The sequence below is a fragment of the Heloderma suspectum genome, chromosome 1 (assembly GCF_057233095.1).
Source record: "Heloderma suspectum isolate Gila_16-S chromosome 1, 16-S_ref, whole genome shotgun sequence".
In the NCBI taxonomy this organism is placed as follows: Eukaryota; Metazoa; Chordata; class Lepidosauria; order Squamata; family Helodermatidae; genus Heloderma; species Heloderma suspectum.
The window spans coordinates 425,486,691-425,502,666 of record NC_139458.1 but is presented as its reverse complement, the minus strand read 5'-3'; the positions used below and the strand labels follow the sequence as shown (position 1 = coordinate 425,502,666).

The 15,976-nt window shown below is 41.1% G+C and overlaps 1 protein-coding gene, 1 long non-coding RNA gene and 1 other non-coding gene across 5 annotated transcripts in view; 2 read left to right on the top strand and 1 right to left on the bottom strand.

The window, feature by feature from the left end:
- The window catches only part of PNPT1 (polyribonucleotide nucleotidyltransferase 1), a 43,670-nt gene that overhangs the window by 11,653 nt on the left and 16,041 nt on the right, over nt 1–15,976 (top strand). For all 3 annotated transcript variants that reach the window (XR_014786986.1, XM_084829281.1, XM_084829282.1), the window contains exons 9-18: nt 840–1,026; nt 4,638–4,689; nt 6,214–6,271; nt 7,086–7,182; nt 8,215–8,317; nt 10,759–10,829; nt 13,034–13,070; nt 15,197–15,263; nt 15,345–15,434; nt 15,884–15,937. Coding sequence is in view for 2 of the 3 variants with exons in the window: in XM_084829281.1 (XP_084685407.1) it covers nt 840–1,026; nt 4,638–4,689; nt 6,214–6,271; nt 7,086–7,182; nt 8,215–8,317; nt 10,759–10,829; nt 13,034–13,070; nt 15,197–15,263; nt 15,345–15,434; nt 15,884–15,937 (816 nt within the window). In the remaining variant the exon portion in view is untranslated. The remainder of the gene's footprint in view (nt 1–839; nt 1,027–4,637; nt 4,690–6,213; nt 6,272–7,085; nt 7,183–8,214; nt 8,318–10,758; nt 10,830–13,033; nt 13,071–15,196; nt 15,264–15,344; nt 15,435–15,883; nt 15,938–15,976) is intronic.
- On the bottom strand, nt 4,144–14,264 carry LOC146360279 (uncharacterized). The gene is made up of 3 exons (XR_014786988.1): nt 14,114–14,264; nt 6,671–6,859; nt 4,144–4,232 (listed from the first exon to the last, which is right to left on the bottom strand). It is a non-coding gene; the product is annotated as an uncharacterized LOC146360279 (long non-coding RNA).
- Nucleotides 10,948–11,019, top strand: TRNAE-UUC (transfer RNA glutamic acid (anticodon UUC)). Its single transcript has one exon. It is a non-coding gene; the product is annotated as a tRNA-Glu (tRNA).

The window sequence follows — 15,976 nt, the reverse complement described above, 5'->3', positions numbered from 1 at the left end:
ATGTTTAGCCTTGAGAAGAGACGACTGAGGGGAGATATGATAACACTCTTCAAGTACTTGAAAGGTTGTCACAGAGAGGAAGGCCAGGATCTCTTCTTGATCATCCCAGAGTGCAGGACCCGGAATAATGGGCTCAAGTGACAGGAAGCCAGATTCCAGCTGAACATCAGGAAAAGCTTCCTGACTGTTAGAGCAATAAGACAATGGAAGCAATTCCCTAGGGAGGTAGTGGGCTCTCCCACATTGGAGGCCTTCAAGATGAGGCTGGACAGCCATCTGTCCAGGATTATCTGACTGGGATTCCTGCATTGAGCAGGGGGTTGGATGGCCTTGTAGGCCCCTTCCATCCCACTATTCTATGATTCTATGAACCCATGGACTGTTTTAGGGTTGCAGGTAGTTGTTAACCACCCCAGCAGCCCACACTCCAGGTTTGTACATAATGACAAGCTGTGGCATGCCCCTGCTGTGGCTTGAATTTTCAAAATGGCAGCCAGCACCACAACAAGAAGCCCACAGGGAAATTCCCCTACAGTGGCTTCCTGCTACGTACGAACCAGCTAATTAGTAGTTAGATTAACTGTGGGTTGTTTTAACCCAGGATTAACCTATACTATCAGGGTTTGGGCATCACATAGCAACCCTTGGTCAGCCCAATCAAATGCTGGATATTAAAAAAGGCTGCAGAATGTGCACAGCATGAGCTCCAGCAAATACTGGGTTAATTAACCCACCATTTGCCATCATTACCTATGACATTTCCTTTCTCTGTAATAAGAGTTGTTAACTACAATGTATCCCTTGAAAACTGTTCCGATGTTCTCAATTTGAATCTATAGTTATGTTGGAAGCTGAAGCAGACAATGTATTGCAGCAGGACTTCTGCCATGCCGTCAAAGTGGGTGTGAAGTATAGCCAGCAAATAATTCAAGGCATACAGCAACTGGCAAAAGAGCAGGGTGTTACCAAGAGAACTGTCCAGAAGTTATTTATAGCTCCAGAAGAGATTGTGGAATGTGCAAAGCAGTAAGTATGGAAAACAATCTGTGGATTACAGTGCAATAACGTAATAACTAGGTTAATGTGTGTGTTTATTCTTATTAAAAAAATCCAAAATACACCTACATAAGTAGATAGGAACACAGGAAGCTGCCTTATACTGAGTCAGACCCTAATTATTTATTTATTGCATTTATACCCCGCCTTTTTTCCTCTTGCAAGGAACCCAAGGCGGCTTACATTATCCTCCTCTTCTCCATTTTATCCTCACAACAACAACCCTGTGAGGTGGGTTGGGCTGAGAGTCTGTGACTGGCCCAAAGTCACCCAGTGAGCTTCCCTGGCCGAGTGGGGACTAGAGCCCGGATCTCCCAGCTCCTAGTCCAGCACTCTTGCCACTACACTAGCCCAGTATTGTCGACCCTAACTGGCAGCAGCTCTCCGGGGTTTCTGGCAGGACTCTTTCCTAGCCTTATCTGAAGATGCCAGATAACAAACCTGGGAGCTTCTGCATGTGCTCTACCACTAACCTATGGCCCCTTCCCTTAGTCACACAGCTCTTCAAAACACAACTATGCCAAAATATAAACTATACTTATAATATGAAAAACAAACTGTAAGGATATACTATCATTAAATTTACTATTCCAGTAATGTGCTAAAAAAGAGGCCAGTTCTTGACAAATTTTGTTGTATTTGATGTCCTTCACTGACTCAAATATAAGTAGTAATAATTGAATATATTTCTTTGTTAATCCAATTTTATGCGAAAGCAGTACCAAAGTATGCTAAAGTATGCAGATAAAATAGGTTTGCTTAAGTCTTGGAGATGTAAAATTGCCAGAAATTTTGAAACTGCAGAAGAAACAGGAGAAAAAACAATGTTTAGGGCGGAAATGGAAGAGTATGCAATATTTAATCTATTTCTATACTCCACCTTTTAGGGCAACTCTCACAAGGCTGCTTACAATAAAAATGTTAAACAATTGACTAATAACATAATAAAAGCAGTGTCAGATAAGAAAATATTCTATCAGATCTAAACTGATTTACTACTTTAAGAACATAAATGTGTGTGCCCCGCCATCCCAGTTACTGGTTAAATGCTATAAAATTATGTTTGCAATTCTTGGATTTAAGGGGGCAAATTTTGGAGTTCCAGAAAGGATGGGCTGGGGTGAAATGGTTAGTGGTAAGATAATTTATCACTTTCATTCTCTTCCTGAAGATAAGCAGTAAGTATCAAGCTGTGGTGGGATTATCCAAGTAACGCTAGACCCACAGTAGAAAAGGTTGTGCTCCATGCTGTCAATTAATTGATTTGAGTAAAACAAAATGATGGGACTTGGGGTGGACATTTCTCTTCTGTTCTCATGGACAAATGGTTTAAATGGGGAAAAGGTGCTGCCTAAAGTAATGCAGTTCTCAGGCTGTTCTGGGTTCTATGGATCAACATCAATCAGGATTACTAGTTATGGGGAAGAGGGAGGGAGCTGCAGAGGCTATTAAAACCTTGCTGTGCTTTTCCCATCTTCCTTGTTCCTAGCTAGCCTTCTGACAAAATAGTGTTCAGTAATGAAGGCTCAAGGGAGCTTCTTTCATCTTGGGAAATTCGTTTTTGGAGCTGGCAGAAACTTTTGACCCAGTTGGCACCTATCCACCCAACTGCTGATGCTTCTTTCTATCTGTGGAGCTCCTTGGCAAGGAACAGGGCAGGAGAGGGGGCAGAACCGGTAACTGGGATGGCAGGGCACACACATTTATTTACTTTTTTAAATGTATTTTTCTCCTATCTACTCCATAAGGCTTAAGGCAGCTTGGATTAAAAACATCAGCCTAAAATTAAGAATACTTCTTGGTTTGGCGTCTCTGAAAAGTCATCTGCACCATCTTTTTGAAATAATTCTAAGCTTTAGGCACTAGTTTAATTAAACAAACATTTCAAATTCCCTATTTGGAAGTTCCTTTTAAGAAAAACAATTCTAAGTTAAATTGCGTATTTAACACAGTGTGTATTGCTCCAATAACTAAAGAGAGCAGGTGGCATTTTCATATGACTGCAGTTTGGATCAGTGAAGATCTATATGTGAACTACTATATTGTAGGTGATCTGTTAAGCTTGAACTTCTACCCTTTTTTTCTTAATTGCCCTTAACACACATGCTGAGGATCTTTCTTGAGCAGAAAGCCTGTTGGAGTCTGTCCAACATCCTTCAGATATTTTGGTAATGAAGTGAGGGTGGAAAATAAATTGAATTATGAATTGAACACTCAAATGGCAGGGAGTGAAACCTGTGTGGGTAGCAGCAGCAAAAACCTGAGTTACACTGAGTAAGCCTTTTAAAAATAAACGCAGTTACATTTTTAGATGTATAAAGTTAAACACAGTCTTGGCCAAATCAGACACTACTTAGCATTTTTGCAATATGCTGTCTGACATATTGCAGTTGCTTCTTGACAAATGGCTGTGCTTGCTTTTGTACCTATGTTCAACAGTGTTAAACATCTACTTTCTGCTGCGTGGGTTGGAGAGCTAATGTAGTGGTAAAAAAAAAAAAAAAAAAAAAAGCTGTAAGCTGGGAAGTCCTCTGTTCAAATATCACCTCCACCATCAAACTCAGATGTTGGCCTTAGGCAAGCTGTTCCCTTTGGGTCTCAGCTCCCCATCTGCAATGTGGATGCGGCAGCTTTTGCCAAAGTAATTGCAGCAGCACTCAGGGGCAATGAAGCTCTGCTGCCAGTCAGCTGCAATCCCCACTGTATTCCAGGTGAGCAAGGCTAGGCTGAGCCAGCGGTGGTCTCTAGGGCAGCATGTGAGTGGGTTATTTCTGATTCTGCCCACCCCATGCCTCGTATGCGTCATGTGATGGTTTTTGCATATCGTTCTGTCTGTTTCCAATATTCGTGCACAGGTGCCGTTGCTTATGTAGCCAAAATCGCACTATACACATGTGCACACACACTGTCCGCAGGCTTGGGGGAACTCCGAGTTTTGCAGAAGTACAAACCACCTCCTTCTCTTTGTTCTCCCCACCCACTTTAAATTTAGGTTGTAGGTTCCTCTGAAGAGGGATCAACCTTTGGCTTATAGTACTCTGTAAAATGCCATGTGCGCTGACAGTAATATGTAAATGAAATACTCACAAGAGTGGATGGTGTTGGAGCAGTCTTGTGCTTACTGCTTTGCCCTTGTCGCCACGACAGCACTTCATAGGATGAAGCCACTAGGTAAACTAGGGAGGAAAGAGAAAAATCTCGCTAGCAAGAAAGGCCTGATCATGTGGGATGCAGGTGGGCATAAACACATTTTGATCTTTGTGTTATTTATTTATTACATTTCTATACCACCCAATAGCTGAAGCTCTCTGTTTTCATCTTCTGGCTCCAGAGTTATCTGGCACAATTATTTTATTTTTGCTGGATTGTTGCGATCTGTTTGAAGACAGGTGGGACACTTCTGTGATGTAATATATGAATGCCAAGCAAAAAATTGTAACTTTGGCTATCCCTGATTTGCCTTTAAAAGTCACAGAAGGGCCAGGTTTGCATTAAAATATATGCTGACAATACTTTTTCCCCTCTTGCTTTCTCCTTTCCCCTCCTTTTTGTTTTGTTTTGTTTTGTTTTGTTTTGCAAAGACTTGCATCTGAAAAGATCACTGCAGTGTTTTCAGACTTCACCCATGATAAAGTGAGTACCTAAACTCATTTTGATAAATTGCACCTGAATCACTTCTGAGTTTTCATTGTCTGTCTTCAGTGATTAGGGTTGGAGAGCGGAAACATCTCCATTTTTATACCTTTTGGAGAGAGTAATCCTATGGCTAGACGGCCATAGGATATGCCATTTTCCAGGAACCGACGTCGAAGCCCACACTCCCGAGGTCAGTTCCCGGAAAACTGACCTCCCCCCACTTCTACACTGCCTCGGAGGCAGCACAGAACAGCCCCATCCTCTGCGCTTGCAAGAGGAACGTGGAGGGGCCAAAAAGGGGGGTAACGGGGGCATTCCAGGGCGGGGAGAGCATAGCTGCGTGCACAACACATCCAGTGTGTCGTACAGCAGCCTCCTTCCCAGCTCCATGTTCCTGTGGCTAGACGGCCGCAATTGGCTGTCTAGCCAAAAAAGCAGGGCAGGGGAAGCGTGGAGGACACAATCCCCTCCGTGCTTCTCCTGCCCTGCTTAGGATAGGCCTATCTCGATAGGATTGCACCCTAAGTGTGAGATGTAAGCTGCTTATGGAGACAGCAAAAAGTGCTCCCTTTTGGTGGTGCTAGCATTGAGAAATCACATGAATTTTGGACAATGTATAGAGTAAAAGGCTTTTGAACATTAAGGCTGCAATCCTATGCATGTTTAGACATGCATAGTCTAAACTAAACTTCCAGCATTCTCCACCTAGCCATGCTGGTTGGGGAATGCTGGGAGTTGTAGGACCTCTAAACATGCATAGGATTGAGCCCTAAATCTATCAGGTGGATTATTCTGTGGAGGATTTTAAAATTTATTTACTTAAAATTATTTAGTTCTTTGTGCCTTATCTTTCCACCAAGAAAATAACTCAAAGCAGCTAACAATCATAGGAACTAAAATTAATATACTTTATATACTGGCCTTTGTCTTATCAGATTTCAGGGCAGTATACAAAATTATATCACAAAAAATACAGCAGATAAAATCCTTAACTGTAATTGCTCTTATTGTTTACAACAAATTAAAATGCCTGGGTGAATAAGAATATTTTTGCTTGTCTCTGGAAAGATTGCAACATATGCCTCAGGCAAGCCTCTTCAGGGAGGGCCTACTGTAGCCAGGGCACCACTGCAAAGAAAGCCTTTTGTTACATAGCATACCTCCAATAAAGGAGGCACTCGGAGAAAGGGTTCAGTGGAAGATCTTAAAAGTACTGGCAGGTTGATATGGGCAAAGGCACTCCTTCAGGTATTTGGGTAATCGCAGTGGGGTGGTGAATCTGCTTCAGGTTTCAGTCAGAACTCTAAAGGAGATAGCCAAGGTGCTTCTGTTCTGACTGGTTCTGGCTGAAACCTGGCGTGGATTCACTGCCCCGCTTACATCAGCGCCACCAGCTTCTACTGGGTATTCGTTCAGGCATTTACATTGCCTCGCAGGCATAGGATGTGCAAGAGACACAAAAAGTCATCTTAATGAAATTCAAAATGGTTCTAGAGTTATAAGAGAAATCTTACATTCTAGATTTCAAGAGATGAGGCAATTAACAACATCAGGCTTGAAACAGAAGAACAGCTAAAAGGTCAGATACGCTCATTATTTAGACTATATTTATTCTAAAATATTGTACTATTCTGGAGTTTGTCAACAGTTCTACACCTGCAGATAAAAGCATTTTCATAGTTTTTTGTGATACTGATGTTATAGTGACCTAGGCTTTGCTGAGGTGGTAAACCTGTGGCTGGGCTGTATCACTTCAGATTGCAGGTAGTGGCTCACATGATTGAATGCTTGGCAATTTAAAAAAAAAATCCTGCTCATAAAAAGCTAGCACATCAGGAAGAAGTTGGCATGCTGTTTTTATGTGCATGGATATTTTTTTTGTAAGAGGAGCATTATCATATGAACACCCACCTGCAATCTGAAGTGATAAAGATGTCTAGGCTGTTATCAGCAAGGCTGTAATCCTGTACACAGTTACCTGGGTGTAAGTCTGATGAATCTCAATATGACATGTCTGAGTAGAAATGCATAGCGTTGCGCTGTAAGCCAGTATTGTAGTCCTCTTTGTCTTGTGGATGATGATAAAGAAGCATGTGCCCCCGTCCATCTTCCCAACATTCAGTGGCACTTGATGTTCTCCTCTCACACTAGGCTCTCTTCTGTGTACCTGCAGAAAGCAAAGAGACACAAACAGCCTAAACCTTTATTATTCTGGATGCGTGGAGCACCGCTCCTGCCAATGGCTACATTTGTAAGAACAGGGCAGTTTTAAAAGTTTGGCAGGTGCTTTGGGGAAACATCTATGGCAGCATCTGTTACTTCCCTCCTGGTCATACTATTGGGGAAACAACTGTGTGTGCAGCTTGTAGTTCTGTTCTGTGTTTTATCCCTAGAAAAGTTCCCAGAGGTTGAGCCTTATGAAATTATGGAAGCCTTTAATGTTGTTTCTAAGGACATCTTTAGAAATCTTATTCTGAATGAATACAGAAGGTAAAGATGGGATTTACTGTTTCTATTTTTAAACAGATTCACCCACAGAATAAGGGCACTAACAGACCAAAGGCAGGATAACTGGCAGTAGCCTTGCACATAAGCCAATATGCACACAGCTCCTTTAGGAAGAGAGCTTGTATATGGTGAATTAGCAGGATCCTGCTCTGCTTCTGCTTGACTATGCAGTTTGGACGTCATGTTCAATAAGGAACCTAGCTAATGTATAGTGTATCAGCATCCTTCTTTGTGGTGCACAGTCAAGACCTGCACTCATTGGGCCCTTATTTAAAATAGCACCCAATGGGTTGGTTAGTACATAAGTAACTATGGTTTGGGTTGTTGAATTGTGGGTTGTTGTGATGTGTTTGTTAACTACAAATAACCCAGAAAGAAAACCCATGTTTTGTTATTGGGTTGTGAACTCTAGGATGTTGAACTATGGGTTGCCTGTAGCTTGATCATGGGTTGTTTCTTCAGTCTACAGAGGGAGTTAGCAAAAGCAGTAAAACAACAACAACAACAACACACAGCTGATCTACATGCCAGTACTACAGTGCTGCAAAGGCATTTGGGATACAGAGAGGGAATGGGTGAAGGAGGAGGGAAACAAACAACCCAGGGATTGAGAAAACAAACCATGTGTAGTTCAGTTGTCTGCCAGGCAAACTCTGAGTATGGCAACAAACCTGGTTTAAATAAACCATGGGTTAGCGTTACATGCAAACCAGGCCAATGTGTGCACATCAGGTGGGACTAGAGGCAGGGTCAGCAGCCATGATATAGCTCCCTCATGGCTGTATCTGTAAAGGGCAGTATTTGCAAAACCAGAAAAAATTGAATAGTTTTTTCCAGGGATTCCAGGGGGCAAAACAAGCTTTTTTGGGGGGCGGTACTTTATTCCTGGGTCTTGACATCTCTACCTGCAATGGACTCTCATGAATCCAGATCAGAGGATTCCACAAGTATGAAACTGAAATAAAGACGTTGGAAACTGTTCTCTCTGAATGTTTCTTGACTTTACTCCTACAGATGCGATGGTAGAGACTTGACCTCACTTAGAAATATCACTTGTGAAGTGGACATGTTCAAAACCCTTCATGGATCAGCATTATTTCAGAGAGGTCAAACCCAGGTATTCACCTTTTTTTCCATCTCGTTTTTTGGACTGTTTGTATCCTGGAAGCTTATTTATGATGTTTCTGTACATGTTAGTGTTTTATTTTAATTTATTTCTAACTTTCAGTTGAGATGGCTCATATTCTGGTAATTGGGGACATAGCTCAGTGGCTAAGCCCAAGCGTTGTATGCAGGAGGTCCTAGGTTTAATCCCCATCAGCTTCGATTTAAAAGAGTCTCAAGAAGAAAGGCTCAAGAAGACCTTGGACAGTTGCTTTTAGTAATGGCTAGACGGACCAATGGTCTGATGCTGTGTAAGGCAGCTTCATATGTTCATTAAAAAAATAAAGAACACTTGAAGCACAATCCAGCCAAGTGAAGCACTTTTAAGTCCTGTTTATTTCAATGGAAGGGATTTAAACATGTGCTTAGCTCCTGTTGAAATCAGTGGCTGTTCAAAGTGCTTAATGTCAGCTCTAAAAGTATATGGCAGTTGAAGTAAATCAAAGCACCTCTACCCTGAACATTTGTATGAACAAAAATATATGTTGTTGTTAACAGGATCTTCTTGAATATATATTTTCCCTCTGTTATGTATAGACAGCAATTTCTGTGTTCTGTATGTGTGTTGTAAACTTAGATGTTATGACCCAGGACTAAAATAAGGGGTGCTTTGGCCCTGTCCCTTACTACCACACTTCAAAGAAATCACGGAATTGTCTTTGGAACCAAAAAGCAGATGCCCTCAATAGAGCAAAGGGGCTGACGCATCAATGGCTGCTGCTGGTGAAATATTTGTGTGCAGCCCCTCAGCATCTGCCAGGTGATGAATTTGGCTCTGCCAACCCATGTGTGACATCCCTCAACAAAAAGCCTTATAGCCAATAAAAGCGATGAAGACAGAAGAGAAAAAATCATGAAGTTAGGATCCCATGAGATATTGGGGAGGGGATCCGTTGTCTCATAACATTGACTCGGTTGTCATTGAACCATGGGTTGTTCTTGAAACATGGGTTATTGCGTTGCTTGAACCCACCCAACATGATAACCCATATTTCAACAACAACCCACAGTTCAACAACAACCCACACTGAACCCATTCGCAACCCTTGAGCATGGGTTATCATGTTGTGTAAACCCAGTCAATGTGTCGCTTACGTGATTATCTTCTTGCTGGGCACGGGTTAAGGGTGTGTGCCTTGTGGAATAACTTCCTTGGCATTAGGCAATAGCTCAGTGGAGAGTGGCCATCTCTAGGTAGCAGAGCACATGTTTTACATGCAAACGGTCCCATTTCAATCTCTGGCATCTCCAGGTAGAGCTGGAAAAGATTCTTATCTGAAACCCTGGAGAACCACTGCCAGTCAACTTTTATGGTTGTAAGCTGCCTTGGGAGGGCCCCTGTCCTGAAAGGTGGCCTAGAAATATTTTTAAAAAATAAACAAGGAGAGACTTTCAAGGGTACAGAATCCTTATATAGTGGGGGACTGAAAAATTAAACTTGAGAGATGGCTTTGTGACAAGTATGCTGAAGTGAGGCGCTGCCCTAGTGAGATGTTTAGTGTACTCAGTGGTAAAAAGCAATAGTCTTGTAATGAAAGTGAATGTGGTAGGTTAGGGTCATGTTGTTGGTCACCAGTTAAAAAGAAATAGTCTTAGATACGTTCGTATGCGTCTCGTTTTCTGTGCTAGGCTATTGCAAAATACTTGAAATAAACTTGGCTACTTCTCTGCAGAAAGGCAAAATGATTCCTAACTTTCTCCGAGTGTGCTTATAAAATTAGAATGTACATATGTTCTGCATCACTATTAAAAGCTGTGCTTGTGTGTGGGATGTGCATGTCAGTGAATGAAAAGGTCCCTGTGGGCGAATTGCTTAAAATAGCAGCTTCTATGAATCAGACCTGCTGCTCTGCTTAAATTGGAGGGTGGGAAATGTTATTTTTTGTACTGTTTTTTTCTGAAAATCTGTTTGAAGGAATTGTATATAAACTTGACCGCAGCTTCTTTTAACATTCAGAAAGTTTACTTTAAACAGCATCAGTGACCTGTCCAGCTGATTTGGGCAGTGAGGGGAGGGGACGGGGACAGACGACTGACTTTTATCTGTTGAGAGTGATTAGAAGGTTTGTCAGCCATCTTTTTTTATCCCTCCCAGTTACTTTTCTCCTGAAGAAAGTACCATGGGGATATCAGGCCGCATAACAAATGTGAGAACTGTACCAGTTTGTAATCAGTGAAAAAGGTGGAGATTTTTAAGCAAAAAAAGGGGTCGGGGAAAAGCTTGAAGTTGCTGTCTTTAGTTCCCTTTGATACCAGTGTGAATGTTTTCGCATAGGGCAATGCGACCTTATTTGGGTTTTGAAGTGTGTGTTAATTACTGTCCCCTTCATTTATAGAGAATTTGCCCACCAACGAAAATATTTTCATAATACCTTTCTTTTGTTGTTGTTCTAGGTCCTCTGTACAGTTACATTTGACTCTTTGGAATCGAGTGTAAAATCTGATCTTATCACAACAGCCATAAGGTATCTGCTTCCATCCCTTCTCCTTTCAACCCCACAACCCACATCTTGGTTTCAGCACTTGTTGTACTATGTATCTTTTTGGGTTCTTGTGTTTATCATCTTCGAGGAAATGGGGTAAGGGCCATAGCTCAGTGGTTAGAGCACCTGCTTTTCATGCAGAAGATCCCAGGTTCAATCCCTGGCATCTCCAGTTAAAAGAATCAAGTAACAAGTGACGGGGAAGACCTCAGCCTGAGATTCTGGAGCGCTGTAGCCTGTCAGGTAGATGAACACAATGACTGGGCTCCCACAACATAACCCACACTCAAGGTTGAGCATGGTTTGTCGTTGAAACGTGGGTTGTCGTGTTGTCTGAACCCAGCCACGATAATAAACCATGGCTTGTTAACCACGAACAACCCACAGCTCACAACCCAACAGCAAACCATGGGTTCTGTTCAGAATCAAGACTGATCATGCCATTTACAGAATAGTAATAATAATTATAAATATATAATATATTAATAAATATAATAAATATATAAATAAATAAATAATATTGCGACATTCCATAGCTAAGCCGAACAGAAGTTATCCTAAAACATTACAATACACAGTTAAATCAAAAGCTTTCTTAAGGATGAAAGGGCTTGTTTCTTTTGTAGGGCTTAAACCTAGTAGATCAATCAACTAAATTGTTAGTTGATTAATCCATGCGACCGATTTTAAATGATGCGTGAAAATTTTAAACAGTGGGGCTGACAGTTAAAGTCACTGTTTGGGTCCTGGGTGTATTACTATACTAAAGAATGAGACAGAAAACATTAACATAGGGCCTTTCCTTAAAGAATGGACTGGTTTGTACATAATATTCATGGTTAAGCAAGTGGTATGTGTAAGAGATGGAATGAACCCCAGCAAAACTTGGGTTTCTGTGCTCCCCTCTCCTCCCTCACAGCTGGAAGGAGGACATTGTTTAGTTTCGCTTTCAAAGAATCCTGAGTTTGTGGTTGATAACAGTTTAAAAAAAGCCAGCTTCAAACTATGGCCACGTTCACAAGTAATAATATGTCAAAATTCTGGCATAATAAACCACAATATGACTGAGCTGCCTCCTAGTACACACAGCCTGTTTGTTCCTGCTTTGCTTCTTCCTTTGTGCAAGTAGGTAAACTACGAAGGAATAGCTTCATGAGATGTCTCAGCCTGAGATTGTGGTTAAGTGTGCCCAAACAAACTATGATCTTAAGCCATCTTGAAACCAGGGTTTGTTGTTTGGGCACACTTAACCATAATCCTGGGTTCAAACGTTACACAAAGCTTTCCGTTCCTGACTTGTTTACCTGTTTGTGTGAAGGGATGAGTTCACGTTGTGGCTTATTAAGCCACAATTTTGGGCTTAGGGTTAGGGGTTGTGAAACTGGCTTGTTAAACTAACCACAATTTGTTATAAATCATGATCTCTGGTTCAAACGCAATGCTACAGTGGGATTGATTCTGTGTAAGCAAAACTAACCAATGGTGTAATCCTCTGCAATGCCAGAGGATTAGGGGCAGGGGCTCATTCCAGCTCATGCTTTTAGCGTTACGAGCAAACTGGGCCAATGAATGGTAACTTATAATCTAACCAAGGCTATCTCACTTCAGTACTACAAAAAAGGCACTTGTAATGTGATTTTGCTGATACGCATATGTAATTGGATAAAAGAGAAATGATCAGCTAAAATTTCTTTATAACTTCTGAACACTGAATTTGTATGTATGTGTGTTATATGTATGTGTATATAAAATCTATTCATCTAGAAAACTTCCCATTGAAGCATGGACCAGGTTCAGGCCTACTTAGTTTTAACAATATAATAGCATACTGTATCCTCAGATTGCGCTCTCAGCTCTAGTAGGCTAGGCAGATCACCCTGGAAAAGTCCCTTAGTATTTTGGTTACTACAATAAAGCCCTTACTTGGTTTCCTAGCTGATTTAGCAATATGACTAGATGACACTTGAGGCAGGTTGTTTTCTGAAGTTTTCAAGGACATTGCAGGCTTGTATGGCTGTGAGTGATGCTCCCAAAAATGGAGCCTCTCAGCCATGGGTCACACCCCATGTGTGCACTCATCACGTTCATCAGGACAGGATATACAGAGCTTTATTTAAGTTGTTTATGGATGTACTAAATTATATGCAGCTCATCTCATTCTGTGTAACACTTATTTCTACTTTTAGTGGAATTAAAGAAAAAAACTTCATGCTCCATTATGAGGTACGAAACCATCTGTGTTTAATCATTAGATGTAATTACTCAGAAACCTAGGGCTGACTCCCACATTGCCCTTTGCATGGGGGGAAAAAACCTTCTTTATATCAAACGTCTGTTCCTGTGGCCTAAAGGAAGCAGGCAGGGTGCTGCGGGTCTCCTGTAGAAAGACTAGCTGTACGGTGAAATGGCATTGTGGTTGTTACCTGTGTAGCGATTTTTAGGGTGCATTTAGAGGTTGTATTGAATTGTAATGGCCTGATTCTGTTGCAATTACTTTTAATTGATTTGTGGTTTTGATACCATATGCTGCTTTGGGTACTTTTAAAGAAGAAAAGCAGTTAATAAAAGTACTATAAATAAAGCCTCCCTTTTCCTGTACTGTTCTCTGGAAGGAACACCTTTTCACTCTCCCCTTGATGTTCTAGGCATTTTTGGCAAGAGGAGAGAACCCCTGTTGCTGCTGCTGATGGACCCTATCCCCGCTATGCTCCCTTTTCATTTTGGTGACAGCCGCTCTCCCTGAGAAGACAATTTAATATTTGCTTATTAATGTACAAGATTTATAAGCTGCCTTTTAAAGGAAAACTCTCCCAAGGTGGTGCACAAAATTTAAAGCCAGGAAAAAAAATTAAAAATAGGTAAAATAATAAAACAATAACAAAATCTAAATTAACATTTACAACCAGCTGACACCATATACACAATGGCACACAATAAAATCCTGACTCAGTTATAGGCAGAGGTAAACAAGTCTTTAGGGCCTGCTGGGAGACCCTAAAGGAACAACAGAGTTCCACTACCAAGAAGGCCCTATCCTTCATGCCCACTAGCCTAATTGCTTTGAGAGGCAGGCAGTCTGATCTCAGAGTGCAGGCAGATTGGTATGGATGAAAGCGGTCTTCCGAGTAATGCGTTCAGTGCTTCTGGCCTCGAAGTAAAGAACTGGTATTGGCTGACCAGTACTCTGCATCGGGTTCAGAAAAGCACTGGCAACCAGTGCATCTGGTACAATATAGGTATCATATGATCTAAAGCCTAGCGCCTACCAGTACTTGAACGGCCACATTTTGTACCAGCTGAAGTTTCCAAACCATTACTAAAGGCCTCAACCTCCTCTATGTCAGGCGGCTTGTGTCAGGTGGCTTGTGTCAGGCGGAGGAAGGTCTTCCAGTTTCTCTGCTCAGGGAAGAGTAGCAGCTACCAGAGAGAGAGAGAGAGAGAGAGACTGAGACTTCTGGGGAAGAAGATTAGGTGCGGTGTGAGTGCACGATAGCAGTTGAAGAGTAAGTGTTCTGCACCTACAGCCTGTATTGTCCAATGCAGGATTTTGCATTAGTGAGGTAATGTGTTCCACTTGAAGTCTTGTACAGGTGGAGGAATGCTTGTATTCACAGGTTTTCTCATAAAGCGAGTTGTTTATGAATCAGCCCTTAGTTATCCCTAAACTCTTATGAAAATTATAGTGACTGTGAAATTTACTAGTCTTCCGAGTGTTGGAGCTACAGGAATGATTATGAAAACTGATAACACTTAAGCATTAAAGTGTGCAGTTTAAGGCATGTTTTAAAATGTGGGAGTTCTGAGTTTTGATTTCAAAAGAGAATCATATTCATACTTTGAAATAGAAACTGAAAATCCTGAAAAGTCTCTAAACCTTAAAATTATGCATTAATTCAAGCTCCCGTTCATACAATGTGTCATAGCACAGGTCCATGGCGTTTATTTATTAAAGCTAAGGTATTTAAATTGATTGGTGTCTGACTTTATTGTCACTTAAAAAGTATAATGTAAATATTTAGCCTGATTCTATACACAGTCAGCTGAGCCTAAGTTCCTCGATTTAGATGTGCTTAAATCTGCATAGGTTTGGACTGATGGTTTGTTTTTTAAATATCAGCTTTTTCATGATGACCATGGAAATCAGCCATTTGAAATATGTGCTTGAATATGTTTTTTGTTTTAATTCCAAAGTGTTGCATATTAATCAGGAAATGATTCATCGTCTTTCAGAATCTGCATATTTTTATCCGTTTGGATACATTTCATGGGTCTTTGCCTTAAAATGGATGCTGACCGATGAGCACATTCTGACTTTTTCCCCTTTTGATATGTGGACATTTATTTTGCAGTTCCCTCCATATGCAACTAATGAGATTGGCAAAATTTCAGGTGTAAATAGAAGAGAACTTGGTCATGGTGAGTGAAAGCTGAAGAAGTTGAATATTTATACTAAAGCTTCAATAGTCTTTGTAATAATGGCATAATTTTTACTTATAGGTGCACTTGCGGAGAAGGCTTTGAAGCCAGTTATTCCCAGCGAATTCCCTTTTACAATAAGGGTTACTTCAGAAGTACTGGAATCAAATGGTATTTCACCTTTTTTCTTTTGGTTTATTGCTAAGAATTTGGAATTGGGGGGAAAGGGCTTTTAACCCTTGGAAATCTCTGGCAGTGCTCTAATTAAGGGAGGGGGTAACAGAAGGGGGCCACCTCGCCTTACCTACTTCCTTCGGAATGGGGTTTGTAAATTTCCTTAAGAGCCCTCTAGTCTTTCCCCTGTAGTTGGGTGTACAGGTCTCCAGTCCCTTTAATGTTGCAGAAACTTTGCTGAAATTTCTGAAATGCATCAGATTTAGGGGGAAATAGCATGTCCCGTGAATCTAGAAGGGGATGTACCGGTGTCTTGAAGAGATACAAATCAAAAGATGACCATTGTGAATTTCTGTTGTGTTATTGGCCACTTAATTTTAGAAAGATGCTGAATATTTGAAAAGGGAAAAAAATAGTGTTAGTGTAACTTACGATTTCTTTTCCAGGATCATCATCAATGGCTTCTGCTTGTGGTGGGAGTTTAGCATTGATGGATGCAGGTATGCATTTTACAATGACAAATGCATATTTTGGATGCA